Genomic DNA, 26,286 nt, shown 5'->3' on the forward strand with positions numbered 1-26,286 from the left:
GCGGCGGGGGCTCAGACGTCTGCTGCTGATGTGTCCGTGACAGCCCACTGTCGTGCGCAATAGATCAAGTAGAATAGAAAGCATTTGTTGCAAGTCGTGTCATACGCTCGCTTACCCAATACGTACTCAAAGTCGCGTGAGAGGTTCCGTCCTTAGTAGAGCTGTACTACACTGGCTGCAGTCGGACAACGACAATGGTCAAAGTAGTTGAGAGCACACCGAGCGCGCGCGATTTGAACAAGGAGACGAGCCAAGCTAGGGGGACATGGGAAGGTGAAAGTCATTGAGATCCCAGGCAGTTCTAGGCAGTGGCAGCCTTGCGCCTGGTTCGCCTTCAGCCACAGGCTGAGTCGACGTCAACTCTCTGAACCTCTCTTGCCTTTTCCACTTGATAGACTACAGTGCATTGCCACCACAACTTGCGACTTCTCAACGCTCCGAAACAATCCGTTATCGCAAACGACGATACAGCGTACCATCTCGTTGCAGCCCGCAAGCTATCTTGAGGACCGACCGCATCTCGAATCCAGTACGGCGCTTCCCGCCACAGACGGCCACAAGCACAGCGCACTGGTCGCACCGTATTGCGCGCAATTCTCAACATGGCGCTTCCGAAGAGAATCATCAAGGAGACGGAGAGGTTGATGGCAGAGCCGTAAGTCGCGTAGAATGCCGGAGGAGAGAAAACTAAGATGAGCAGAGTACCTGGTATCAGCGCAGTACCGCACGAAGACAACCTCAGATACTTCGATGTCAGCATACACGGTCCCTCTCAGTCTCCATATGAAGGTGCGTCGGCCGGACGACGGGGACAGCGTACGGAAACTAACGATGGCAGGCGGCATATTCAAGCTTGAGCTCTTCCTCCCAGACGACTACCCAATGACACCACCAAAGATTCGCTTTCTCACCAAGATCTACCATCCAAATATCGATAAGCTGGGTCGCATCTGCTTAGACGTTCTGAAGAGTATAGTCGACTTCCAGAAAAGTGGAACTCTGCTAACAATGACCAGGCAATTGGTCGCCGGCACTTCAAATCAGGACTATTCTACTTTCAATACAAGCTCTACTTGGTGCACCAAATCCAGATGATCCATTGGCCAACGATGTGGCGGAGAGGTGGAAGGCAGATGAACCGGCGGCCATTGCGACAGCTCGGGAATGGACGAAGACTCATGCCATGACTTGATCGACGGATTTTTACGAGGACTGCTCTGAATGAACGACGTGGGAAGGACGTATCCGCATGCCATCTTCCAGGGCGGACTTTGACTGGATCTCTGGGCCTACAGACATGACATAGAGTGCAATGAAGCATGAAGCGATGAAGCAATGATTAGACTTCTCTGGTAGTAAGTGATTGGTATTCTCTTGAGGTGAGACACCGCATTCACTGAAGACGTTTCTGGTTCCTGGACAATGACTCGATTCACAACAGCTCATGCACTTCCTGACTGCAAGTCTTGGGGCTGGTGTGTTCCTTGCTCCTGTTTCCGCCCAGCTAGCCCCCGTTTCTCTGGTTTGATGCAGCCACGCGGCTGTGCCTGTCTACTCACAACGTGTGGCTATCACTGTAGTGATAGTTGAACGTTGGATACAGCTAGACTGCCCAGAAAATGAGAACACAAAACTCGTTCTCGAATTTCTGCAGGATGCCATCCCACCACCACAACCATGGCTTCCTCTGGCGACGAGAGCGCCATCATCGCCGCCGACGGCGACGACTGGATGGTTCTGCCGCTTGCCCGCGTCGGCGCCGCCGATAACGACGACGAGAGTGTTGCTGCTGCTCCTGCTGCAAGTGCGGGCGGCGAGAACGAGGAGGAGGAAGCGTAAGTAGAAGCTGCGCGTCAATCTTCATGCATTTCTAACAATAATAGGCTCTTCGAGCGGACGCTCGCTGAGCGTCGAGAGCAGATCGAGAAGACGCTGGCGAAGCTGGAAGGCCGTCGGTAAGTGAAATGCCCTCATGTCAAGTGAACTGTACGATTTGCGAGGGGCTCTCCTCATGTGTTGACGCGCCTGCCATTTCGCGTTTGTCCAAAGACCTCCCTACCAACTCAAATTCCCGCCCAAAAACACGAAAGCGAGCTCAATTCATTGCATTTCCGTTTGTCACTGCGTGGGAGTCACTGAACTGAGTGAATACACGATGGCGTCTCCACTTGCCCACAAGACGAGACGAAAAGAAGTTCTCAATCTTCGCGACAGCACTTTCGCACCCACGAATCTCCTCGCAATTCCACGCATGAACACACGCGTCGAGTTGGCAGAAATGTCTGCTAACCTTCCATCTCCTCACAGCGCGACCAAGCCCATTGTCAAAGACTTCGGCTACTTCAAGACCGGTACTCCATCCTATGGCCACGCTCACTGGGACAAAGACCAACTTGCACGAAAAGGATCCATGAAGAAGTCCGACAGCAAGGTCGACATCACTACTGATAGCCTCCAGTCCGACGCCGATAGTGTCCACGCCGAGATTGAGAATGGCAGCACCACCAGTCTTGCAAGACTTTCTCTCTCACCCTCTACTACAGCCGGCTCCGAGATCACCATCCGTCGCACTCGTCCCAACAATGATCACATCATGAGAATCCTTCGCGACAATGGCGAGCAGTCCGATGAGAGTTCAGGAAACTCTGGTACCCCTGGTCGCACTCGTCCAAACAATGATCACATCATGAGAATCCTTCGCGACAGCACCAACCAATCCGATGACCAGGTCATCAGCATTCTCGAGGCAGCATTCGAAGGTCCGACTGAAGAAGCACCAGCTACGCCCGCCGAAATCGTCCAAACACCTTCCCGCAAATCATTGGGATCTTGGGGCAAGAAATCTCGCACCTCTACAGTCGGCACCAATGGCTCTGTCTGCTCATCCACTCCCACCGCCACGAACTCCGGCAAGCGCGTCCCATCAAATGGTTTGCGTGAGGCATTCAGCACCATCTTCCGCCGCGATAGCGTCGCTGGCTCCAATGCCAGCAAGACACCGGTCCAAGACAAAGATAAAGCCGAGAAAGAATCTCCTGGTTTCTCTAGCAAGAAGTTCGCCGAAGATCGTGTACGTTCACCCCTTCCCACCCAGCACAAACACTAACGCACCACCTCCAGGAACTGTACCTCCGCACCATCACCGCCTCCCTCCCACACGGCAACACCAACATGTACCCCAAACATCCCTTCACCAACAAGCCCTGGATGCACCGCAACCTCCGCTGCACAACCTGCACCGACGAATGCTGCAACCGCTGCGGAAGAGCCTGCTGCGCCCATCGTGCTGCCGTCCTTGGTCTCAAGAATCATCCTACCGGCGAGAACCACTTCAGAGCTAGAGGCCGCCTCACTGAACTCGAGAAGATGTATCCGTACGGGAGGGAATTGCCGACGTTCATCAAGTGCTTGGAGTGCGAGAAGTTGATGTGTCCGGAGTGTTGTGGGGAGTGTGCTGAGCCGATTTGCAAAAGTGTTGTTTGTCGGGGGTGCAAGAGCGATCCGTGGGTAAACTGTGATTGGCATTAGGTATGCTGGAACTTTGGGGTTAGCATGGCGTTCTGGTGTCATGGAGGCCTCCTGACAGGTGGAATTTGGCAACGAGTCCAAAATGGATGAAATAGTTGTTCTATTGCCTCAGAGGACTCCCGAACAGTCAAATTGAACGACTCTAGCACAGGTCGAGAATAGCTAGCAAGACACATGATGCGAAGAGTCAAACGAGAATTCATCTTCAAAGCTACCTACAGAGTCCTCCCTGAACACCTAGCCGCAATAGAACTCCATTTAAATGCCTGTCAGATTCAGTCAAACGATACCTCCCTCATCAAGCGGCACTAGGCCAGGCCTCGAGTTGGGTCAAAGATCATCACCACTCTCTTGCGCTTCAGAGACAAGTCCCGTCCACGCGCGTCGAGAGTACAAAAAATTCACTCTAGGGTATCGTCAACTTCGAATCATCAGCCAGGTTGAGGTCTGTGGCTCGTGAGAGAGAACACAGAAGAGGACGTTTACTATAGAAATGATTCTATGAAGTACTGCAGAGTCTGTTAGCATCGAGGCAGAGCGTAGGGGTATTTGGGAATACTGACAAGTCGCATGAAGATCGTGAGAAGAGTTGCGAGGCGTTCGAGAAATTTGTAGTCGAGAATTGCTACGGTGGGCAAGATGCACGGGAATGGCAGTGCCAAGGCTAGATGCGCACGACGAAAGTGCGGGCCAAGCGACTACCTCCGATCGACGACATTTGATCGCGACGACATCCTTCATTCCCACCAGGCACTGTTGACAATTCAATACCGTCAACATGCGTACCTACGACGATACCTTCAGCGCCACCAAGATCTACCCGGGCAAGGTCAGTCATTCCCCGAGCCGCATTCGCACGAACGCAACGACGACTTCTCTCTATCGAAGAAAGATGAACATGGCGACATTATCGCAAGAAAATACTGGCTGACAAGATGGTGATACAGGGCAAGCTCTACGTCCGCGGTGACAGCAAGGTCTTCCGCTTCCAGAATGGCAAGACCGAATCCCTCTTCTTGCAGCGCAAGAACCCCCGCAGAATAGCCTGGACTACCCTCTACCGACGTATGCACAAGAAGGGTATCTCTGAGGTTCGTGGCCCTACTTCTTATAACACCTACGAGTCCGAGACAGCCATTCCATAAAGGCCGAAACCTGGGCCTGACCCCAAACGAGACACCATAAAAGGTAGAACCAGCACACTAACAACCCCGTAGGAAGTCGCCAAAAAGCGCACCCGCCGCACAGTCAAGCACCAGCGCGCCATCGTCGGCGCCTCTCTCGACGTCATTAAAGAGCGCCGCAACATGCGTCCCGAGGCCCGCACCGCTGCCCGTCAACAATCCATCAAGGAGTCAAAGGAGAAGAAGGCCGCAGCGGAGAGCAAGAAGAAGGCAGAGAAGGCGAAGACCGCGGCGAATGCGGCTAAGGGTGGTGTGCGGGGCGGGATTGCAAGTAAGCAGGGTGCGAAGGGGAGTGCGCCGAAGGTTAAGGCTACGACTCGATAAGCGGGTGGTTTCCGATGAGTGGTGTGGCTTTGAGCTGGATTGAGGGCGGCCAAGCAGACGACTTGGTCTGAAGCGATGCATTCGGGCGACACGCAACGGCTCTCACCGTCGTTCTCCTCGTTCAGCAGATCTCGGGCGAAGAGCAACTTCTTCGTAGCATCTCGATCGGAATTGAATTCAGATTGCGAGATTTGCTACAGAATTATCTCACTGCGCAACGATTCGCAGCGAGGCAAAGCCATTCCACCAGGGCAGAGGGTTACCTCTGAATGAAGTTCGATCTGCTAAAGCTCGTATCACGAGCTATCTCACGACCTCGGGAGCCAATGCTCCGCAGACGGTCTAGCATGCCATTGATCCCTTGTGTTCCCGAAACTCATTCCGACTGCTTGCCCAGATATCTGACAAAGCGCTGAAAACATTCAACTCCGACTTTGGCAACAACGGGGAGTCTTGCAACCGCTACTAAACCTATGTCAATGACCCCTTCTCAGTCCGGCCCGCGTCATCAAACTGGAATTGACCAAACCAGATTTCCTAAACGTCAAACTACACGAAGACGTTTGGCGGGTTCTGGTTTGATAGATGTCAATTGGGTGACATGGTCCGGACTGAGAAGGGGTCGATGACATAGTGACTGTTCGTGGATGATCATATCCTAAGCCACCTCCACCTCCTTAGCTTCGTCTTTCACACTTTCCTCGTCGTCCTCTGCTTTGATCACCATCATGATCCCCTCTGCCGGCACTTTTAGCGGCACGAGCTTGTATACCGCCCACTTATCCTGCGTGACTTGGAAAACGGTTGATCCACCAGCCAACCACTTATGCCCTGTCGGGACGATGTCGAACCAGTATTTATACGAATAGCCCTTACGCTGGCGGTAGCGGCCGAGAGCCGGGAGGAAGACCTGTTGTGTAAGGATGATGAGGGTGAAGAAAATAGCGATGCACACGGGGATGATCCACACGACCGGGGAGATACCAGCTCCATTGGAGGAGTCGGAGGAAGAAGCAGAAGAGAACATGTTGTAAATCTCAAGCTGCAGTGGTTTGACAAGTCGGTGTGTCGGGTTGATATTGTGGACGCTTCGTCGGGCTGTGGGGTAGGTAGACCAAGATGTGGACATGGGCAAAGTGCTGTTGATATATGCTCTAGCAAATCTGCCTTGTAGCGGTCAAGTATGCCGCAGGTGCTGCATGGTAGTCTGTGCGCCACGCATGCCATGTACTTCGTATGTGGTTGGCCATGACATTTCCGTCGTAGCTGTCAATGCTGCTGCTCGTCGTATACTGTTTCATACCCCTTACTTCGCAGCGCCTCAAGGCCCGTCACCATCTAGCGACCTTGGCGCGTCCTTCTGCCGGTGCTGTTGACCGTGATCAGCATGTTGCCCCCGCTGATGACCCGTTCAACCTCGATTGCAGTGTCCAGCTCAGATCTTTCAACTCCAATGACAGCTACTCTTCTGGTCTGTGTACACAAGTGTACGAGAGGCCAGGCGACGGGAAGAGGAACGCGTCTGACTTTGCCCTTTTGAAGAACCTTCATCGCGCGTGTGTGCGCCAAGGACAAAGGCATTCAGCCTGCAACAGCACTTGGACAGCGAATAGCGCACGTCCCTCTCCATGCTTCCGGGACGGTGACCGGCCAATGATGACACCAGACCTATGTCGTACTGCTGCTGCGCTGTTGCTTTAGAGAGCGAAAACAGAGCGGTGTCGCGGTAGCTCATGCCCCTGACTAACGGAAGGGCTCGGAGCGAGACACTCGCAACGCTGTGCGCCTTCGTTGCTTTTTCATGTCCCGTACTCGATCAAATTCAGATGCCTTGGTCTCTGTACTCCTTGTTGAACGCCCTCCCAATCACAATCCTCCTCACCTCACTCGTGCCTGCACCAATCTCATATAACTTCGCGTCCCGCAGCAGTCTTCCCGCGGGGATCTCGTTCACGTAGCCATTCCCACCCATCAGCTGAATGGCGTCCAACGCACACTCGGTAGCTCGCTCAGCCGCGTAGAGGATGGCACCCGCACAGTCTTGCGTACGGATCTGACCTTCCTCGTCGACCTTCTTAGCCGTGGCCATTGTGTATGCCCGTGAGACTTGCAATTTGGTGTACATGTCAGCCAGCTTGCCCTGGATAAGCTGGTTGTGGGCAATGGGTGTGTTGAACTGCTTCCGTTGGTGGGTGTAGGGCAGAACAAGGTCCAAAGAGGCTTGCATTAGACCTAGAGATCCCGCGGATAGGACAAGGCGTTCAAGGTCCAGGCCCTCCATGAGGACAGTGACGCCCTTGTTGACCGGTCCAAGAATATTTTCACGGGGCACGAAGACGTCCTCAAAGACCAGCTCGCCGGTATTGCTGCCCCGCATGCCGAGCTTGTCGAGTTTGCGGGTCACGCTGAAGCCTGGGGTGGAGGAGTCGACGATAAAGGCTGTCATGCCTTTGCTGCCGGCCGAAGGGTCGGTTTTGGCGTAGACGACGATGTAGTCTGCGTCTGGGCCGTTGGTGATCCACATTTTGGTGCCGTTGAGCTTGTAGCCGCCGTCAACTTCCGTGGCGGTGGTCTTCATAGAGACGACGTCCGAGCCGGCGCTGTGCTCTGACATGGCCAGCGCGCCGATCTTGTCGCCGGAGATGAGGCCGGGAAGAATGCGGGCTTTTTGCTCATCATTGCCGTTTAGGCAGAGCTGGTTGACGCACAGTTGGGAGTGGGCCGCGTATGAGAGGCCGATCGAGCCGGAGGCCCGCGAGATCTCTTCGAGGATGATGCAGTGCGCTTGGTAGCCCATGGCGAGGCCGCCATAGTCTTCGGAGGCGGTCACGCCTAGAAAGCCCGCTTCGCCGAATTTCTTCCACATGGCGTTGGGAAAAGCATTGCTTGTGTCGGTCTCGTGTGCGAGCTCGGGAGGGATCTCGCCCGGCGGGTGAACTCTTGGACTCGCTCGCGGAGCTCGTAGAGGTCTTCGGTGGTGGGTGGTGTGAAGCTGGGGGCGTGTTTGGTTGAGGCATAACGAATGCTGGTCCGGACGAGTGGAGGGGTGGACAGAGGTTGAAGTGCTCGAGGTAGGGTGCGAGCGAGGCGGTAGATTGACGGTGGTGGCATGGCGGCGGCGGCGAGGTGTTCGAGGCCGAGTGTGTTGCTGTTAGCAGTGGTACATTTTGTAGATGTCGAGACAAAAAAGTCGTGTCGTAGGGAGCAGGAGCAGAAGCATTTGCCTCGGCCGGTTATTCACGGCTCGATGTCCTGAAAGCTGGGGTTACGGAAGACCTCCGCGACAGCAGCACCACGGGCAAGGAGTGAGCATTGTATTCTCTTGCGTCCCTCTAGAATTCTTTGTGATGCTTTTTTACTCTCGAGGTAGCTAATCTGGCCGTGCTGGAGAAAAAGGAACATGGCGGCAAGACGCGTTGTGCCATCATCAGCCCTCCTCCGCAGCCTGCGAGGGGCGTGTAACCAGCAGCAATGCGTTGCTCACACATCTCGGCGGACGGCAGCGACCTTCACTCACGCACGACATGCCGACGCGATATCAGTGCTTCCGACTCTCGTGGATAGGTCGAGTCCGGATTTCCAAGAGAATGCCTCGCAAATGGCTGCCCTGCTGGAGAAGTACTCGGACCTACACAAGAAGATTGCACGGGGCGGACCACAGAAGTCGAGAGACAAGCATGTGCAACGGGGAAAGATGTTGGCACGAGATCGAGTAGCTGCGCTGGTGGACCCTGGAGCGTCGTTCATGGAGCTTTCGCCTCTGGCCGCGCACGACGTCTACGGTGAAGATGTACCCGCAGCAAGCATTATCACTGGTGTGGGGACCGTTGAGGGCGTAACATGTATGATTGTGGCCAACGATGCTACGGTCAAGGGTGGCACGTACTACCCGCTGACAGGCAAGAAGCATTTGCGGGCACAGGAGATCGCCGAGCAGAACAAATTACCGTGTATATACATGGTCGACTCAGGTGGCGTGAATCTGCCATATCAGGCCAACATCTTTCCGGACCGAGACAACTTCGGTCGTATATTCTTCAATCAGGCACGAATGAGCGGGATGGGAATTCCCCAGATTGCTGTCGTAATGGGATCCTGCACGGCTGGTGGCGCATATGTGCCTGCTATGTGCGACGAGTCGATTATTGTCGAGGGCCAGGGCACAATATTCTTGGCTGGGCCTCCGCTGGTCAAGGCCGCTACTGGCGAGGTCGTCTCTGCCGAAGATCTGGGTGGCGGGAAGCTACACAGCTCAATATCTGGAGTCACAGACTACTTGGCTGTTGACGACGCGCATGCCATTGTATTGGCTCGACGGTCGATCGCCAACCTGAACTATCCGAAAGAGCAGCCAGCTCCTTTCGAGGTGAAGGAGCCAATATACGACCCTGCGGAGCTGACCGGCATTGTGGGAACGAACCTTCGAAAGCAGATCCCAATGCGTGAAGTCATCGCCAGAATTGTGGATGGTAGCGAGTTCTCCGAGTTCAAGAAGGACTATGGTACCACACTGCTGACCGGATTTGCCAAGATCAAAGGCTATCCCGTAGGCATATTGGCCAACGACGGCATTCTGTTCTCGGAGTCCTCGCTGAAAGGCGCCCATTTTATCGAGCTTTGTTGCCAGCGAAATATTCCCCTGGTCTTCTTGCAGAATATCAGCGGCTTCATGGTCGGCGCTGATGCTGAGAAGGGAGGTATTGCAAAGAATGGTGCCAAGCTGGTCACCGCTGTGGCCTGTGCGAACGTCCCCAAGTTCACTGTTGTCGTTGGATCCAGCGCTGGTGCTGGAAACTATGGCATGTGCGGCAGAGCCTACTCACCACGCTTCCTCTGGATGTGGCCAAACTCGAAGATTGGCGTCATGGGATCTGAGCAGCTTACAGCCGTCATGGAGACAGTCGGAAAAGCAGCCGATCCAGAATTGCGGGAACGCATCGATCGTGAGAGCGAACCTACCTTCTCATCAGCTAGGATATGGGACGATGGAGTCATTCCGCCATCAGAAACCCGGAATATGCTCGGCCTTGGACTCAAGGCTGCTTTGGGCGGCGCCAACAAGCCCAAGAAGACACAGTTCGGTGTGTTCAGGATGTAGAAGGCTGTGACAATCCCTTTCATCAATTATGGCTCGCGCCTGTAATTCTATCTCTGATCTTTTTGGGGCCAGCCAACTCCAGAGATGCTAAGAAACAGTCGATCACAATATAGTGCATCGATCTCGACGCCGATGCCGCTTCCGATGCTCCTTCCCAGGTCTCGAGCTCCCAAGACCGGCGGGGGAATTTGGATAGTCTCCGAATCCACCGCGACCGGTGCTCTCCTTCTGAATGATTTGGCGGCTCAGGTTGGTGAAGACTTCATCAACATTAACACGCCGCCGGGCAGAAGTTTCGTAGTAGGGCTTCGAGCCCCATTGCTGGGCGATCTTGAAAGCATTGGCTCGAGGGACAACGCGATCCTCCTCCATGTCGCATTTGTTCCCGACTACCACCAGAGGCACGTCGTCGTCGTCCTTGATTCGGATGATTTGCTCGCGGAGCTCAGACAGCTCGTGGAAAGAGTTCATGTTGCAGATAGAAAAGACCAATAAAAAGCCTTGACCTTGCTTCATGTACAACTCTCGCATTGCTGTAAATTGCTCTGTGCCTGCTGTGTCGAGACTTCCGTTATTAGTATTCAGTTGCTAAGGAAAGAGCGGGTTTGACCTACATCTCGAGCATCACCGACCGGCCTAAGAGAAATCAGCAAATGCATCCACGCATCAGTCCCACTTCACTCACCATCCACATTGAGGACCTTTCTATACGAGTCCTCGATTGTTGGGTCATAGCTTTCGATCCAGACATTCTGCACGAACTGAGCCGTCAGGCAACTTTTGCCCACACCACCTGTCGCTCACCGTCAGCTTTTCTCGTCCATCGTGCTGCGAGCGACCACGAACCTGCGCCCAGAACGACAATGTTCAGCTCTCTCCTGATGCAGCGTCAGCCTACTGATCAATTAAGCTGGAGTCAATGCACCCACCTCGGCTGCAAGCTCATACTACAAAATCACTTTCAGACCAAGAGTTCACACCGCCACTGTGCGCTACGCATGGCCTTCTTGTACTGCCAAAATGCACACAAAGCCCGCTCGATATATGTTATGTCCCAATTCCACTTCAACGGCTGTTCTGGCCTTCAGAAGACCAGGTCAGATCGGCGACGCTGGCGACCACTCGATTGCCGGGAGTCTGCAGGAAACACGGGACGACGCGGTCTAGTCTGCAAAAACTTCGATACTGGCGACTAAAGTTCTGGGATATCAGAAAGTCTGACGAAGCGGTATGTTCTGTGCAACAAAAATATGCAAGGAACGAGAAATCTGCAACTGTTGCGACCAGTCTACGACAATATCTACAGCATGCTGACTCGCCCGACCGCGCACTGACCTTGCCTGCTCAGGATTGCGAAAGGGCCCCCAAGGCGAGGCAACTTTCTAGTTGAGTTGAAGATACCGCAGCCCCGGGAAACCCCCGTCACCAAAAGATGGACTGATCGGCCAGTGGCCCCACCAACCCGTCTGCCTGGATCTCGAAGCTTGAAGCTACCGACAGCAGATGGATGGTCTAAAGTGGAGATTTTGCATGTGCTCACTGTCCTGACTCGACAATGTGAAGCTCGATGACCCTGTGAAGTCACGAAATGGTTAAAAGCATCGCTTCGAGTATCCTCGAGCTGTCATGTTGCAAGCTAAGCGGGTGATAGGAGCCGGTTGTCGACATCTGCCCAAACGACGTGCATTGGGTTAGGTGTACGCCAGGAGATGGTGCGATCTTGGTGCAAAAGTCACAGTTACACAAGCCGTGTGATCGTCACCTGTCAAATGTGCCATTCAGGCAGTTTTCTTCAGTTCTCAACTACCACCAGTCGACCTCTTTACCGCCCTTCTCCAAAGCCACAGGGTCTTCTTATGCCCAATTGACCGGTGCTCTCCAGCGTTTCGAGATTCGATGCTACATTATTGCTGCGCGAGATGCAAATCCACGTGGGCACAGATCTTGCAGCGGTGCGCCGTAAACACCTAGCTACGAGCAGAGCCAACCAAGATGCACAAAGACCTGGTGCTGCGAAGCACAAAAATATTTGGGGCTTGTTGCTACCCTGATGACGGCAGTGGCTTCTTAGGCGCCGCGGTGCTTGTTCCGTCCGCGATCTGCAAGGTACGCACTGCCCCAAGATGTCCCGGCATTGGACATCCAGCTTCCGCAACTAAACTCAACTGTGACGTTTGAAACCGAAGAATGGCAGAAGTCCTTCGCCTATTTGCTGATGACGCCTCAGATTCACGGTATGAAGCATCGGTAACGACAGAAAATCCGAGGTCGTGTTTGCGACTCGAGGGCCCCCCCAGGTACTGCCCAGAAATCGAGTCGTCAGGGTTTGAGACCTTTTGCCGCAGGACGACCATGAAGACCTTCTCGAATAGTTCCGATTCGGGCAGCCCGAAGCATGCCATCCCACCACTACATCTGACAAGATACAACCATAATGTTTTGATGTTTCGATCAAGACCCTTGCTTTGCCTGTGGACAGAACCTGGCACTTTTTTCTCGATCATGTCATCTGCACTTCGGGCCTTCATCTCCCGTTGCTCGGCTGTGCTGTCTTCAACATGGCTGCTCGGAGCGTTTCTCAAGAACTTCTGAAGTTCTGACGTGACTCAATCAACGTCACCTGGAGCCCGGAGTCGGCGATCTACGACTTGCGCATCTACCGAGAAGGTCGAAGTCCAGAGGACCTGGATATGACGCTCCCCGTGGCTGAAGCGAGATCTAGGCCGTGTATGGTGAGATCGAGAAACTTGAATTCACGGTACCGTCCAACAGTCCTGCCCAGTGGTGCGTGCAGGTTCAACAGAGCCGCGAACATGCTCGCCAATATCGCTGCATTGTTTGCTTGCTGCTAATTGTGCTCCTACACACGCATCGATTTCGCACGGTGCAATGGCTTCGCGACCCTGGCTGCGCGTGAGTCAGAGCAAAGCTCCGACATGCGGATCCTGAGACTGTGTCGATTGCTTGAAACCTCAGCATCGACGCTGCTACCTGATGAGTGCCATGGCTCGTGGTCATGACGCGATAACCATCTGGCCTGCTCGCCCCGGGTCACAGTCGAGCATGTAACGACGGCTACCTGCGTGATCACGTGAGAACGCGCTCAGTACTTCTGCCGGATTGGGCTGGCGATCTGCACCTCCCAGGATACGCGTGCGGCGTGCATGACGCTCGTGTTACTTGTGTCCAATTTCATGGACTGCCTCGGTCATGTTCTATCGGCTTCGAATGCATCTCCCATAACATACCACTCGCAGCGTCCTACCAGGCGAGCCTCGCCGTTGGATTTGTATTTACGTCTTCCACGATACCTCAGCCGTTATTCTCTTGGAACGCTCACCGCTGACGATGTCCGCACAACGACTCTCGTTCGAACGCGTTGGTGATGACACTGTTGACGATACTGCCATGGTCAAACGTGTCTGCGCCTCGTCGTCCACCGATACACCCATAGCAGAGGACGTAGCAACTACGTCGTTAGACGTTTGTTCATCGACATTGATAGACACGCCCGCAGCGAAACGCACAGCACCTAGTTTGTTGGATATTCTAAACCGGGATCGCTTCCCATTTTGGGATTACCTTTGCCCCTACCTTCCCACTACGTCAATACAAGCACTCTCGCAGACATGTCGTCCACTTCGGCAACAGGTCCTCGATGTGAACCGAAATCTCGAGAGATTTGTTACAAATGCCCGTCGACTGAGGGCGCTGCTCGGGGAGCACGATGCTCTCATCTCTGGCAGCTTCGCTCTGCAGTTCTTCCTTGCGGAGCGCTGGCCTGGCTCTGATTTGGACATTTTTGTTCGGAAGGGCGATGGTGCGAATGCTCTCGGGGCGTACCTTGAGACCGAGGAGAACTACGTGCTGGAGTCGGGAAGCAAAGACTCCAACTATGATTGGGGAGAAATGAGGGAGGTGAGACTGCATCTGCAACGCTTCGATTGTTTGTGCTCACGACTAACACTGCTCAGGTCAAGTCCTATCGACGCCTCGACTCTGCACGAAGCAAGGTCCAAATCATCGCGACCCAATACCAACCAATCAATGCCATCTTGACAGGGTTTTACATGACTGCTGTTCTTAACATCATCAGCTGGAACAAGGCATACTGCATCTTTCCCTACGAAACAATGGTCCAGAGAAAGACGTTCATGTTGAAGGAATGTAACGAGTACTTCGAGGGTCTGCTCTTCAAGTACTCCAGGAGAGGATTTGTAAACGAAGACATAGTTCCTCCAGGGGACCATCTCCCTGCAAGCTCTTTGCAAGGCATTCGAAGAATAGGAGACTCGCGCACACTCACAGTCGAGTTACCGAAGGATGGCGTGCACCCGAAGTCAGTTGCCTCGGACGTGGCACTGGAGTATTCAGGGTTCGATTTTGAGCCAGTGAGAGTTTTGACGGACGACCCGATCGACGAGCCCACGTGTCACTACAGAATCATGACCCGACGATTCGTACACATTTCACTGCGACAAGAGTACAGCTTCCCCACAGCCTGTGAGCTGCAGGAGCTGTTGGGAGGTCGCCTCCATAAATCTGCCAAAATGAGCCTGCTCAGCATGCCGCCGGCAGATCGTCCAAAATGGTTTGGCGGAGCATATGGTCGTACAAGTATTGACCATTACTGGAGAGGCCATTCGGCGAAGAAGCCACCCCATGGCTTCAAGAGGCCACATGAGTGGCGCTATCGGGACGCCGATGTTCCGCACTGGTATCAGTTATGGTTTGAGGAACTGGAAGCCGACGAAAAGGCCTTGAGAACGACTACCCGATATTGATCGGCCCTGGAATAAGTGCCATCGAATGAGGAGGTCTTGGGCCTGAAAGCCACATACCGATCGGAGCGGGACGATGAGGTCCTTCGGGTTTGGTGGTAACGATGGCGTTTGGAAGCGGTTCGGAGCTCGAGGTGGTATTGGTCATTGGACATGCTGCGGCTTTGGCTCGAGATGGTGTACTGGGATCAGGTTCATGTACCACCAACATTTTCGGGTTCCCTTTCTCTTTCCTTCTGGTCCATATATGCAAGCCGTGTAGACCAGATTCCGGCCCTGTGCAGCGTAACTCAATCAGTATCATAAACAAACAACCCACCATTCTCCTCCGCCCGCCCATAGCTCGCCCCATCTATCAACGGAAGCAGATCACAACTCTGCACATCACCACCGGTGATACTATACTTGATGTTCTGCTGCGTCAAGATATTCACCCCACCCACGGGGTCCCTGACCAAGAACATACGGTCATAAATCCCGCTCTCAGCCGTGTACTTACACGCAACCGGGTAGAAAGTATTACCCAGCCTATCGACAGGATAGTACACAGGCACAGTAACCTGACTTCCCGGTGCAGTCGCCGCCAGAACCCAAACAATCTCCTCTGACCCCCTGGGAATGCTATCGCGGTCGAGCGTGCGGATACGGGAGACGCCCACGGCGCTCATCTCGTCTGGGTAGTAGACAAAAACATCCTCAGCGCCGTCTGTTACCAGGAGGTAGTCGCCGAGATTCGGGTCTGTGGGATCGGGATAGATGATGAAGTCGGTGATGCAGTCAGACGCCAGGGTGTCCTCGTCGGTCTTGAAGACGTAGCTGTTGCCGTCGGAGCAGGAGTATACCTGGACGGAGCCTTGGCTGTCGACGAGGGTGGAGACGTAGTAGCCGTCGGTGCGGTTATACGAGAGGTCGTTGCTATCGGGGACGACGAAAGTGGTGGTATTGAGGGTCGCGTTGGCGAGTGTTTGGGCTGTTGTGTCGATGATGGGCCCTGTGCTGTTGTTGTTGGTCTGGCGTCGAGACACCCATTGCAAGTCGTCAGCTCGCTTTTCAGCAGGCGGTGCAGGCGGCAGTCCGATGCAAGTGCTGACAAGGGAGATCTCGGGGACCTCATTGAGGTCGAACCTCCTGTTGACGAACGACCCAGCGTTGGCGAGAGCGTACAAGTTGTTCTTGAAGGTCAGGCCGGCACTAATACCAGTGCACCCATCGACACTGACGAACCCAGCTCCGTTGAGGTTAGCTGTTGCACTTGCCTGAGCCTTGGCGACGATTGCTGGCCGCTCGACTACAGAAACGCCAGCAGAAAAGCTTAGCGAAGAGACACCAACAGATACGCCGAGCGCGAGTTCTATAGGGAGACCGAGCTCGGCGCTGGCTGCGATTGAGCCTTGAGCCTCGAATACAGGGTTGAAGGATGGATTCCATCCAGATGACGTCCCGCTGAGGCTGATAGCATCAATCGATGCTTTGGCATCTGTGATGCTGAATGTTCCGCCTCCTAGCACTGTTCCCTGAGCCTTGAGATCCAGAATCACATCGGCACCGACTCGCAGGATAGGTCCGACTCTGGCGATCCCGATGTCCAGGCCCGGCAAGCCGACCTCGAATAGTTTCTGGTTGATTGTCTGAGTATACGTTGCCTCGGCCTCCAGACCGATCTTGATGCCAACTGCAAGGTTCACACCAAGCTCGGCTTTGACTGACGTGATGCCTTTTGGCACGTTGACGACTATGCTGCCGGCAATATCGGCTGTGCCAGAGGCACCGCAGTCCACGCAGAACAAGTTAATCTTTCCGGATGCGGCGCCTCCTTGGTATTGTTGTGAATAGGACGCGATGAGGACCTGTGGTCCCCAGGGGCTGGGCACCGTGTTCTTCTGCTGAGGTACGTTCAGGCTGATTTGCTTATTTATGACCGGGACGTTGTAGTCCTTCGAAGGCAGCCCGAAGAAATCCCAGGCTGCTGCAAACAGTCGGCGTTGGTGGTCGGTCATGCGTCGAGTCAAGCCCAAAGCTGCACTGTCAGCGGCCGCCTCGTCGTCGTCAAGCGAGGCGGGAATTTCTGTAAATAAGCCAGGAAATTGAGTCGCGAAAGTAGCGAAGGGAGAGGCTTCCAGGCCAATCAAGCCGTATGTTTCGTCCAGGTCGTCATCGAAGTATTGGCCAAGGCAAGCAGTCGGTAAGTTGTAGACATTATCTTTGGGAGCAGTGCAATTGACATCATCCGGATTGAAGCCAAAATCTTGAGCAAAATCAGTGGGAGTGGCAGACGGCGTGGAATTACTTGAGGAGGTCGTCGAAGCTGTGTACGTCGTGGAAGACGGCGGCAGGGACGTCGTTGTCAACTGGTACTTTGGTCCATGTCCAGGCTTGTAGTTGCCCCATTGGAATTCGAAATTCTCACATACTTCGTCGAAGTTTGCCGATTTCGTTGTTACAGAGCATTTCTGACTCGACTCGTCGAATGCAAAGTCCTGAGCGATTATGTAGCAGTTCAGTGCCGGGCCACAGCTGCCGTCGTAGAAAGTAAAGATCATGCCGGAATGCCACATGGTATGAGCGATTTGGAAAGCACTGGGGTTTTTGAAAGTGATGGCAAGGTTTTCACTGGCCGCGTCGTGATTCCAAGTGAACAGGTTGGAGTGGTCCAGCATAACGGCGTTATCGACATAGTCAGCTTTTACCCAGCCGAATTGATGAGCGTCACCAGGCCCGGCGCCATCAGGCATATAGTACTGGTCCCGGCTGTTGCTTGGCCGCACGTGGTCCAGATCTGACTGATCCTGGGTCCAATGCAACTTCGGGAGTAGAGTCGCCATAGGCGCATCAGAAGCCGAAGACCCGGGTCCATACTGCCACCCTCCGCCTGGCCCAGGCCCAGAATGACCTTCATCGCCTCCAGAGGAATGACCCGAGCCTGTGGCACCCTCTGATGGGCCAGGCAAGGGTTGCTGAGCCTGACCTTTAGCACGACAAGCCTTTGGTCGGGGCTTTGGGATAGTTTCGGAGGCCAACAACTCGTTCCCACGAGGTGTGGATGCCGCTTCGAGGACTATCGTCGAGACAGGCGCCGAAGGCCATGAGTCTGCTTCTGCATCGGCGGCCAGCACCGCCACTAAAGTCGCAAACAGCAGAGTGGATAAGAACTTGAAATGCATTTCGGCAACGGTTGCCTTACCAAGCGTGCATGTACGAGGCCACTTCAGGCTTCTGTAAAAGGAACGGACGGGCAAGACTGCCCAGAAAGGAGTGACTCACTAGGGTTCTCGAAGTGACAGAGGCCACCAGCACTCATCTTTTGTATGTCAGTAGGTCAGCTCCATGGTTCTCCTCACAGGCAGGCTGATTGCAAAGGCACCGATCAATGAAATTGCTGTGGACTGTCGGAATTTGAACCACTAGCGTGATATCGACCTGTGGGGCTCTCCGACAATGACTGTAGAGAACTGACTTCAACCATGAATGTGACTGCTAAGCACAATGTATACAATGCTAGGGTTAGCTGAAAGCCAGTCACGCTCGAACGTTGCCAGACCAGAGGCTGGCACTTTTAAAGCTGTAGGCGATGTTGTATAGTTTTCTGTGTAAGTCGCCGACTTCTGCACGAACTGAGGTGGCCATCATGAGAGTGCAAGCGTCAATCTCGTGAAGTAGGCGTCGACAGGGTCCAGGCTGTACTGCTAGAAGCTCGTGTTATGTGAGAATGGTACGCGATTGACCTGGTAATCAGGCAGCGTCCTCGACCGCCTTGGTGTCAAAGGAGCATGCCAAAACACTCGGAGACTTCGAGAATGTGGGTCGCCACGCCCTTCCTGGTAAGGCTGAGGACGCTGGAGGACTCTCCTATGATCACGATGTAGTATGTACTCCGTAGGAAGACAGTGGTCCCAAATACTGATAGCGAAAGAGGACAATTGCATGTATTAGTGACAGAGAACCCGGAGTCGGTATCGTGAAGGAGTAAAGCGCGTGTTTGCTGGTTGTGATTGCTGGGGTTGGAACTACTAGGTACCTTCTCCGATGATTCATACACCTTTACTTTCAAGTTGCGGAAAGAACAACCCGTCGTTCGGTAACTTCAAGCCCATGACTTTGTGCCGTCAGGATAGACCCAGATGTAGAGGTCAGGTAGAGATAATTGCGACATGAGGTCTCGCCAAGCTAAATCTGAAACTGACACCACCATTTTGCGCCAAGAAATGGGACTCGAGCCGGACAAGTCGCCAGAGCACAATGCGCGCTTGCTCTAGCCCACTCGACCATCGGCAACCTACTGTAACATTTTACCAAGTCTTGCGGTTTCGTGACAAGCCCAAGTCGGTAGTCACGCTTAGACCAACTGTGCAGCCGTATAGCATAATGTGGTCCACACGAGACCCCGGATCCCCGAGAAGTCTGTTTGAAGAGCATGAAAATGGAGTAGCGGCATGCTGAGAAAATGGAGTTCAACTAATCACAACCAGTGTCACGTAGCTCTGCACATCAGCGTCCTACCAACCTGTCTTGGTATGTTAACCTTCCGAGGACTACCCACGCGAATAAGATCGACTCGACATGGTTGGTGTAAGTGTAAGTTTGTTACCGCGAAGGCCCAGGCACTCCTTGGTCGTCGGAGTTTCCAAACACTCCCCGGAGAAGTCGCTTACCCACGACGCCTTCTATAACCTTTGCATACTTGGCCGCTAGCGAGTCATTCACTGCCAGTATTGGCTGTTGCTTGGCCAGGGAGTTATACGTGCATACTATGCTAGAGGGTTGACAGAGGATCGATTCTTTTGGGCTGTGTTCAGTCTGCGATCCCCTCTACCCTTTGTACGTTCTGAATAATGTTGCCGGTCAACGTCGCGAGACACTTGCAAGCAGAGACCCGTCCCTGGCTGATCGAACAGAGCCACGTCGGATCTGTCGTTGTCTTACCACCATAGCAGGGCTCAGCCATGGCTGCCTTGCAACTTGAGCTGGCCAACGGCCATGCAGAGACAAGAAAACCGCTTGTACCTGACGATGTCCGAGGCTTTATGGCAGGCGCATTCTCTGGGTTTGCGAAGTGCACGGTCGGGCATCCTTTTGACACCATCAAAGTCCGCATGCAGACTTGTGCTTCAGGTCAATTCCACGGCCCGCTGGACTGCCTCATGCGCACTGTACGGAACGAAGGAGTTAGTGCTATCTACAAAGGCGTCACACCCCCACTGGTTGGATGGCTGGCCATGGATTCTGTGATGCTAGGGAGCTTGACGTTCTACCGAAAGGTGCTGAGAGACAATATACCGTGCAACAGCTTTCTGCACCGAGAAGAGGCTCACGGGGTTACCCTACACTCAGTCGGACACGGGCTTGCTGGGATGATGGCTGGAGGCACCGTCTGTGTCATTGCAACGCCTGTAGAGCACATCAAAGCTCGCCTACAGATTCAGTACGCGGCCAGTAAAGCGGATCGATTCTACCATGGTCCTATCAATTGTCTTAGGAAGATATACAAATCGCACGGGCTCCGAGGGATATATCACGGCTTTCCAGCCACTTTGGTCTTCCGATCGTTCTTCTTCTTCTGGTGGGGCAGCTACGACCTCTTCTCGCGACTCATGCATCAGAAGACCTCTCTTTCGACGCCTGCAGTCAACTTCTGGGCTGGTGGAATGTCGGCGCAGGTTTTCTGGATTGTGGCATATCCGTCTGATGTGGTGAAACAACGTATCATGACGGATCCTTTGGGAGGTTGCTTGAATGACGGCGTTCGGAGGTTTCCGAAATGGAAGGACGCAGCGAGGGCTGTGTATCAAGACTTCGGCATACGAGGTTACTGGCGAGGATTTATTCCATGTTTCTTGCGCGCCTTTCCAGCAAATGCATGTGCACTTCTGGCGTTCGAGAGTGTCATGAGAGGTCTATCATGATCATCGGAGCCCTAGCCTGTGCGATCTTTGCATCTCGCGCACCGACTGAACTCATGACGCTTGACAATTGCGCAGCCACCCATTGTCCCGATTTCTCCAGGACGAAGTTCGGCGAGTGAGCCATCTGGAGGAATCGGTGCAGGAGCAGAAGCTGACGGAAGAGTACACTACACCTTAGCAACGGGGTATCACCTGGTGCAGGAAACGCGTGCTCGTTTCAAACGAGAAATAGTTGACGGTGACAAGCCCAAACTTCACCGATTTATCCATGATAGCACAGGGTCGCAGCATATGTTGGGGACGTCCGATTGCAGCCTCCTCGACTCGATTCCGCCGCCGACTCGGTATGATGAGAAGCTTTACAGTCGCTGTCGTCAGTAGACAGTAAGGGACAGAATATACGTACGGAGAGATTATGGTGCAATGAAGTGGTCACAGCTGCTGTCTTCAGTGAACAGCAAGAGAAAGAATATACACACGGAGAGATTGCCGCCCGCTGCGGTACCTGCCAGCGAGACGTCGAGCATGAAACCTTGCTGGGGTCATCATGCTGCTTGGATCTGACACTAGGTCTTAGATACATGTCAGCAAGGCGCGGGGCCGGCGGTAACTGCGTACACCACTGCTCGCACTGGTCCAGGCGTTCACGAGCACGATGCAGATATGGATGATCGATGTTGGCAAGTCAATGAACACTCATGGAGCATGGCCGAGATCATGACAGCAACCCGGAAAGAGGGGGCACGCCGTGTCTTGAGTCCCTTCATTGCCCTCTGATAGGTCGTCTCTGAACCGAAAGCAAGACGTGCTTGCTCGGGAGTAGTGACCCAGGCAATAACCAGTTGACGCATTTGCCAGTAATTTATGACGGATAGGAGGTACACCTGACACGATTCAGTGCCATGGGTGTATTGTATGACTCTTGCCCTGTTTTCCACTCTTTCGTAGATTTCGAGGTCCACACGCTCATCCACGTAAGAAGCAGTCCGTCCTCCCCGATCCTTGTCAGCTTCCGCTACTGTCTGTACGGCCCAGCATCCTAGTCCCACTGTGATGAGCGCAATGCAGGTCTCTGAGCGGGTTCAGGAGATGGGGTTGTTCAGTGTCCGCTCGAAGTATGTGCTTCGCTCCAAGGTTGATTCTAGCGAATCGAACGCAGGGAAACCGACGAAAACTCCGTCTGGATCCTTAATCCGCTGCAAGAAGCGAGACAATTGCCACTGCATACCGCTGTTCGGTTTGTCTATATGCAGGGTCTGTAGAATCAGAAATTTTCATCACCGCCGACTGGCCAGGCCCATCATTGGTGTCTTAAAGCAACGCGGCGCCCACAGAGAACTGGAAATCATGCCACACCGTATAGAGAGACATTCGGAAGCCTTCAGAGCAATTTCCTTCGCTTCACGGGCGAGAAATCGGCAACTTGTGGCCGCTCCAATGGTATCTCAAGACGCCCAGCCGGGACCTGGCCAGTGGATCTCAGGATCGATATTATGTTGGAATTGGGGAGCTCGCCCTTGGCCAGACGGACCTGATGGCTGCTGTACAATCATTCATTCGAGACTGCTTAGCCGTCACGTACATGTAGCTTTGAGACTTTGAGGCCCACAAAGTGAAGAGTCTGAACCTCCCCTATCCAAGCTGGGATGCCCGACCGACTGATCTGTCCACGCGAGCACATCGGTGTAAGCAATGGCTCTCCGCAGGTGCTTCGGCGCCAGCTACCAATACCTATACACATAGTTCTGCTTGAGAGCTTGACAGGACGCCCCACAGGGTCGAGAAGCAGCCGTGGCCGTTGATAATCCTCCCAAAGGACGAGGCATGATACTACCTTACTCTCCACCATCATAGTACATGCTGAGGTATCTAAGGTTAAGAATGCGCAACGCGCTAGTCAATCGCGAGCGAATCTCGATGCATTGGCATACTGTATACAGATATTGCGAGCCTTCTGCGTTCCGTGGCGATGGTATGGTCAAGATTGATCCAACAACGAATGAGCAGGAGTCAGAGAAGTGTACCTACCCACCCAGTGGGTTTCATTAAAGGGAGGCCCCTTCCGGGGTCGTTGATTTTGTGGAGATCCGGAGTGTCGCATGACTCCCCGAAAATGTGCTGCACATACACTTTCTATCACGATAGACTTTGCTGCGTCTAGACAGCGAGCAAGTACCTAGTCATGGTGGACGTGTCGCCGATATGCCCCCAGCTTTGCCTCCCCCATGAAATCTTCCCCGCATGTTCCGTTGCAAAACTCAGCAGTATATAATAAGGTCCTCATACCCTCGGCCAAACTTGTCCTTTTATCACAAGCTCCGATCATTGGCAACTCCACAACTAGAATTGCTGAGTTCGTCACGGCAAAGAGCATGAAGTCCCCACTGGGTGACGAGACCGTTGCGGTCGTCGCCGCCACGTTCTGTGCGCTCCTCGCGTTTCTCCAAGGAATCGATGCAACAACCATCGCTGGATTCACTGCCATGCCAGGCTTCCTCATGGACTTCGGATATTACGACAAAGCGCTGGGCATGTACAACATCGATGCCAATACGCAGCTAATGATCACTTGCATGGTCAGTGTCGGTGCTGCGATTGGCTCAGTCATAGCCGGACCGCTGGGGGTGCGATACGGACAGAAGAAAGGATGCATTTCTGTCGCCATTGTTTCGATGATCGGTTCCTCGGTTCAAGCTGGCACGAGACACCTGGGTGGACTGATCCCTGGTCGTATACTGGTCGGAATTGGCATCGGCATGGCGACCAACTTTGTTCTAGTCTATCAGTCCGAGGTATCTCCTCGACGGTGGCGTGGCATGCTCTTGGGGTCGTACTTGGTCATCTACGCTGTCGGAGGATTTGTCGGTACTTGCATCAACCAGGCGACCCACACTATGTTGAACCCATGGAGCTACCGGATCCCTCTCCTAACACAGCTTGCCTGCCCAGCTCTTTTCTTGTGTGGAGCATACTTTGTACCAGACAGTCCGCGTTATCTTGTCAGTCGTGGTCGGATTGCGGAGGCCTACCAATCATACGAGCGCCTGCATGGTCACTCTGCGGAAGCTGAGATTCTGCGAGAGCAAGAAATGAGAGAGATCATTGCTTTTGTGGAATTCGAGAAGCAACATCAGCGAAGCACAACTTATGTGGATTGTTTTCGTGGCACTGACCGACGTCGCACCCTGATTGCAATGGGCTTGATGACCTGTCAAAACTTTGGAGGAAGGGACTTCCTCTTCAGCTATGGAAGTACGTATGCCCACAGTTCTTGACCGTGCGTTACATTAAACTCCTGATCCTTCTTCGTCCAGAGACACGTTCATTCTAACTGGTGTTATAGCCTACTTCTTTCTTGTTGCTGGAGTCAGCGATCCGTTCCTCATTAGTGTCATTCTTAACATGTCGACTATTGTGGCCACGGTCATTGCGATTCCATTGGTCAAGTACGTTCCTCGACGGAAAATCTTGCTTCCTAGCATCGCGGCTTTCGTCACCTGTCTCCTCATCTTTTCCTCCGTTGGAACCGCAATCCCAGGCAGCTTGATCGCGTCGAAGATTCTGATCACATTCATGATTCTCTACAACTTCTTCTTTACCATCGCGTTGGTATCTCTGGCCTCGATAATGATATCCGAGACTGCGTCGACTAGGCTTCGATCACCAGCACAGTCTATTGCAGTCTTCACCGCCTGGGGAGAAGCCGTTTTCTGGACGGCAATCTTGCCTTATTTGATCAATCCAACCAAAGCAAACCTTGGTGCGAAAATAGGGTTCATGTACGGCGGCTTCGGTATCTGCATTTTCCTCTTCGTGTTCTTCTGTGTACCCGAGTACCTCGGCAGAAGCCTCGAAGAGCTCGACGAGCTTTTTATCAAACGCGTCCCAACAAGAAAGTTCAGCTCCTTTGTATGTACCGGAACTGTCGATGGGCAAACCGTGGACGAGAAAAGTGCTCAGGTCTTGGACGGGAAGGCAGGGCTCAATTCAGAGCATATCGAAGTTCCTGAACCTAGAGTCGATGCCTAATGCCCTATGCAGGTATGTATGATCGAGCCAAGATGAACATGGTAGGGCAAGCTTGTTAGGAAAGGGCGGAAAGTTGGCTCTGTGAATTCTCGTGCTGATCGCGAACCCCTGCGCAGGCTGTTCTTACAGAACGAGTACTATTGAAAAGATTTGAATGTCAGACTAAAGTGCTATAGCCCGCATCTGTATGATTCTGTCGTGTTTCCTGGGGCTATGCTCCCTGGGACATCTTACCTTTTACGCCTCCCACTCTGCTCTGTCACAGGACCATGCCTCTATTTGTTTCGACTTTTGTCCTTCGATTGATCTCCCATGGGCATAACACTCTCGGCTTCATACTCGAGCCCATCCAGAGCTGCGACAGTAAGGCGACAGTCGATCTACTTAGCCCAAGACTATGTTCGATCGTGCACCGAAAATCCAACAGTGAATGCTAGCTAGGTTCCTGTGCTACACGTCAAGCCTCCGTCAATGACGAGCGTATGCCCAGTGATGTACCTCGCCGAGGCACTCGACAAGAACACAACCCCATTAGCCACATCAACCGCATCACCCATGTGTCCCATTGGTACATTGTTTTCAACAATCTTTCTGTAGGCCGCCTGCTGCCCAGGGTCTTCACTTCGCGCCAAAGTCTCGACCAAAGGAACATGCATAAGTCCTGGGGCCACAGCATTCATCCTGATCCCTATCGGAGCATATATACAGGCTGTGGCTTTGGTGAATTGTATGACTGCGGCTTTTGCTGCGTTGTATGCCACCTGAGGTTTTCCAAGGTAGCGGATGCCTGCAATGCTGGCATTGTTGATGATAGAGCCGAATCCTTGCTTCTGCATTATTGGTAGGACCACATGGCATGCGAGATACACGCTTTTTAGGTTGATATCAATCTGCTTGTCCCACACTGCCTCTTCCAGTGTCGCGGGGTCCCCAGATATTGTCATGCCAACATTGTTGACCAGAATGTCGATGCGGTCGTATTTCTCCATGACTGAGTCGATGACAGTCTGGACATCCGCCAGCTTCGTCACATCGGCGGCCATGACATCGCACGCTCCGCCTCTTTCTCTCAGTCTTCTTGCCGTGAACTCGGCCGCCGCGATACTGATATCACAGCCAAATACTGTGGCCTTGTTGTGAGTGAATCCAAGAGCAATTGCCGCGCCGTTTCCCCATGTCTCGACATCAGTTGGGCCTGACTGACCGATGCCCATGACGACCACCACCTTGCCCTCAAGGTCTGGATACGTGGCAAAAGCCTCCATCCTCGGTCTCACTGCCATTCCCTCCATCGCAAACGGAGTGACAGGCCAGAGATCGACTGCATATAGGTATTGGCTATTCACTGTTCGTTCTCTCCAAGTTACATGCTCTGTCAGTAGCAAGTCGGGTATCCTCGCCGAAGACTGGCTTTGGAATGTTCAAGCGAAGTACTAGGCGGT

The 26,286-nt window shown here is 53.4% G+C and overlaps 13 protein-coding genes across 13 annotated transcripts; 8 read left to right on the top strand and 5 right to left on the bottom strand.

The window, feature by feature from the left end:
- Nucleotides 1-602: 602 nt before the first annotated feature.
- Nucleotides 603-1,192, top strand: AB675_9036 (Ubiquitin-conjugating enzyme E2 13; the record flags this gene model as incomplete). The annotated part of the gene is made up of 4 exons (XM_018149537.1): nt 603-655; nt 701-789; nt 839-970; nt 1,017-1,192. 4 exons carry the CDS (start codon nt 603-605, stop codon nt 1,190-1,192), a joined length of 450 nt encoding a protein of 149 aa, XP_018001376.1.
- Nucleotides 1,193-1,677: 485 nt separating this feature from the next.
- On the top strand, nt 1,678-1,959 carry AB675_9037 (uncharacterized protein; the record flags this gene model as incomplete). Its single annotated transcript, XM_018149538.1, has 2 exons — nt 1,678-1,835; nt 1,884-1,959. 2 exons carry the CDS (start codon nt 1,678-1,680, stop codon nt 1,957-1,959), a joined length of 234 nt encoding a protein of 77 aa, XP_018001738.1.
- A 196-nt stretch (nt 1,960-2,155) lies between these two features.
- On the top strand, nt 2,156-3,528 carry AB675_9038 (uncharacterized protein; the record flags this gene model as incomplete). Its single annotated transcript, XM_018149539.1, has 2 exons — nt 2,156-3,070; nt 3,121-3,528. The coding sequence occupies 2 exons, from the start codon at nt 2,156-2,158 to the stop codon at nt 3,526-3,528; spliced, it is 1,323 nt and encodes a 440-aa protein (XP_018001478.1).
- Nucleotides 3,529-4,306: 778 nt separating this feature from the next.
- On the top strand, nt 4,307-5,036 carry AB675_9039 (60S ribosomal protein L24; the record flags this gene model as incomplete). Its single annotated transcript, XM_018149540.1, has 3 exons — nt 4,307-4,357; nt 4,476-4,619; nt 4,746-5,036. The coding sequence occupies 3 exons, from the start codon at nt 4,307-4,309 to the stop codon at nt 5,034-5,036; spliced, it is 486 nt and encodes a 161-aa protein (XP_018001619.1).
- Nucleotides 5,037-5,694: 658 nt separating this feature from the next.
- AB675_9040 (uncharacterized protein) lies at nt 5,695-6,063 on the bottom strand (the record flags this gene model as incomplete). Its single annotated transcript, XM_018149542.1, has 1 exon — nt 5,695-6,063. The coding sequence occupies one exon, from the start codon at nt 6,061-6,063 to the stop codon at nt 5,695-5,697; it is 369 nt and encodes a 122-aa protein (XP_018001362.1).
- Nucleotides 6,064-6,858: 795 nt separating this feature from the next.
- Nucleotides 6,859-8,147, bottom strand: AB675_9041 (Isovaleryl-CoA dehydrogenase, mitochondrial; the record flags this gene model as incomplete). The annotated part of the gene is made up of 2 exons (XM_018149543.1): nt 6,859-7,921; nt 7,975-8,147. The coding sequence occupies 2 exons, from the start codon at nt 8,145-8,147 to the stop codon at nt 6,859-6,861; spliced, it is 1,236 nt and encodes a 411-aa protein (XP_018001413.1).
- Nucleotides 8,148-8,436: 289 nt separating this feature from the next.
- On the top strand, nt 8,437-10,134 carry AB675_9042 (putative methylcrotonoyl-CoA carboxylase beta chain, mitochondrial; the record flags this gene model as incomplete). The annotated part of the gene is made up of 1 exon (XM_018149544.1): nt 8,437-10,134. One exon carries the CDS (start codon nt 8,437-8,439, stop codon nt 10,132-10,134), a length of 1,698 nt encoding a protein of 565 aa, XP_018001679.1.
- A 102-nt stretch (nt 10,135-10,236) lies between these two features.
- AB675_9043 (Ras-related protein Rap-1b) lies at nt 10,237-11,080 on the bottom strand (the record flags this gene model as incomplete). Its single annotated transcript, XM_018149545.1, has 5 exons — nt 10,237-10,699; nt 10,749-10,770; nt 10,820-10,927; nt 10,981-11,012; nt 11,064-11,080. The coding sequence occupies 5 exons, from the start codon at nt 11,078-11,080 to the stop codon at nt 10,237-10,239; spliced, it is 642 nt and encodes a 213-aa protein (XP_018001732.1).
- A 2,402-nt stretch (nt 11,081-13,482) lies between these two features.
- On the top strand, nt 13,483-14,918 carry AB675_9044 (uncharacterized protein; the record flags this gene model as incomplete). The annotated part of the gene is made up of 2 exons (XM_018149546.1): nt 13,483-14,052; nt 14,109-14,918. 2 exons carry the CDS (start codon nt 13,483-13,485, stop codon nt 14,916-14,918), a joined length of 1,380 nt encoding a protein of 459 aa, XP_018001583.1.
- Nucleotides 14,919-15,205: 287 nt separating this feature from the next.
- Nucleotides 15,206-18,076, bottom strand: AB675_9045 (uncharacterized protein; the record flags this gene model as incomplete). The annotated part of the gene is made up of 1 exon (XM_018149547.1): nt 15,206-18,076. The coding sequence occupies one exon, from the start codon at nt 18,074-18,076 to the stop codon at nt 15,206-15,208; it is 2,871 nt and encodes a 956-aa protein (XP_018001632.1).
- Nucleotides 18,077-19,855: 1,779 nt separating this feature from the next.
- AB675_9046 (Mitochondrial substrate carrier family protein L) lies at nt 19,856-20,815 on the top strand (the record flags this gene model as incomplete). The annotated part of the gene is made up of 1 exon (XM_018149548.1): nt 19,856-20,815. The coding sequence occupies one exon, from the start codon at nt 19,856-19,858 to the stop codon at nt 20,813-20,815; it is 960 nt and encodes a 319-aa protein (XP_018001471.1).
- Nucleotides 20,816-23,187: 2,372 nt separating this feature from the next.
- AB675_9047 (putative glucose transporter rco-3) lies at nt 23,188-24,844 on the top strand (the record flags this gene model as incomplete). The annotated part of the gene is made up of 2 exons (XM_018149549.1): nt 23,188-24,067; nt 24,159-24,844. 2 exons carry the CDS (start codon nt 23,188-23,190, stop codon nt 24,842-24,844), a joined length of 1,566 nt encoding a protein of 521 aa, XP_018001535.1.
- Nucleotides 24,845-25,281: 437 nt separating this feature from the next.
- AB675_9048 (3-oxoacyl-[acyl-carrier-protein] FabG) lies at nt 25,282-26,109 on the bottom strand (the record flags this gene model as incomplete). The annotated part of the gene is made up of 1 exon (XM_018149550.1): nt 25,282-26,109. The coding sequence occupies one exon, from the start codon at nt 26,107-26,109 to the stop codon at nt 25,282-25,284; it is 828 nt and encodes a 275-aa protein (XP_018001361.1).
- Between the last annotated feature and the right edge of the window lie 177 nt (nt 26,110-26,286).

This window comes from Cyphellophora attinorum (assembly GCF_001299255.1).
Source record: "Cyphellophora attinorum strain CBS 131958 chromosome Unknown Contig9, whole genome shotgun sequence".
Classification (NCBI taxonomy): Eukaryota; Fungi; Ascomycota; class Eurotiomycetes; order Chaetothyriales; family Cyphellophoraceae; genus Cyphellophora; species Cyphellophora attinorum.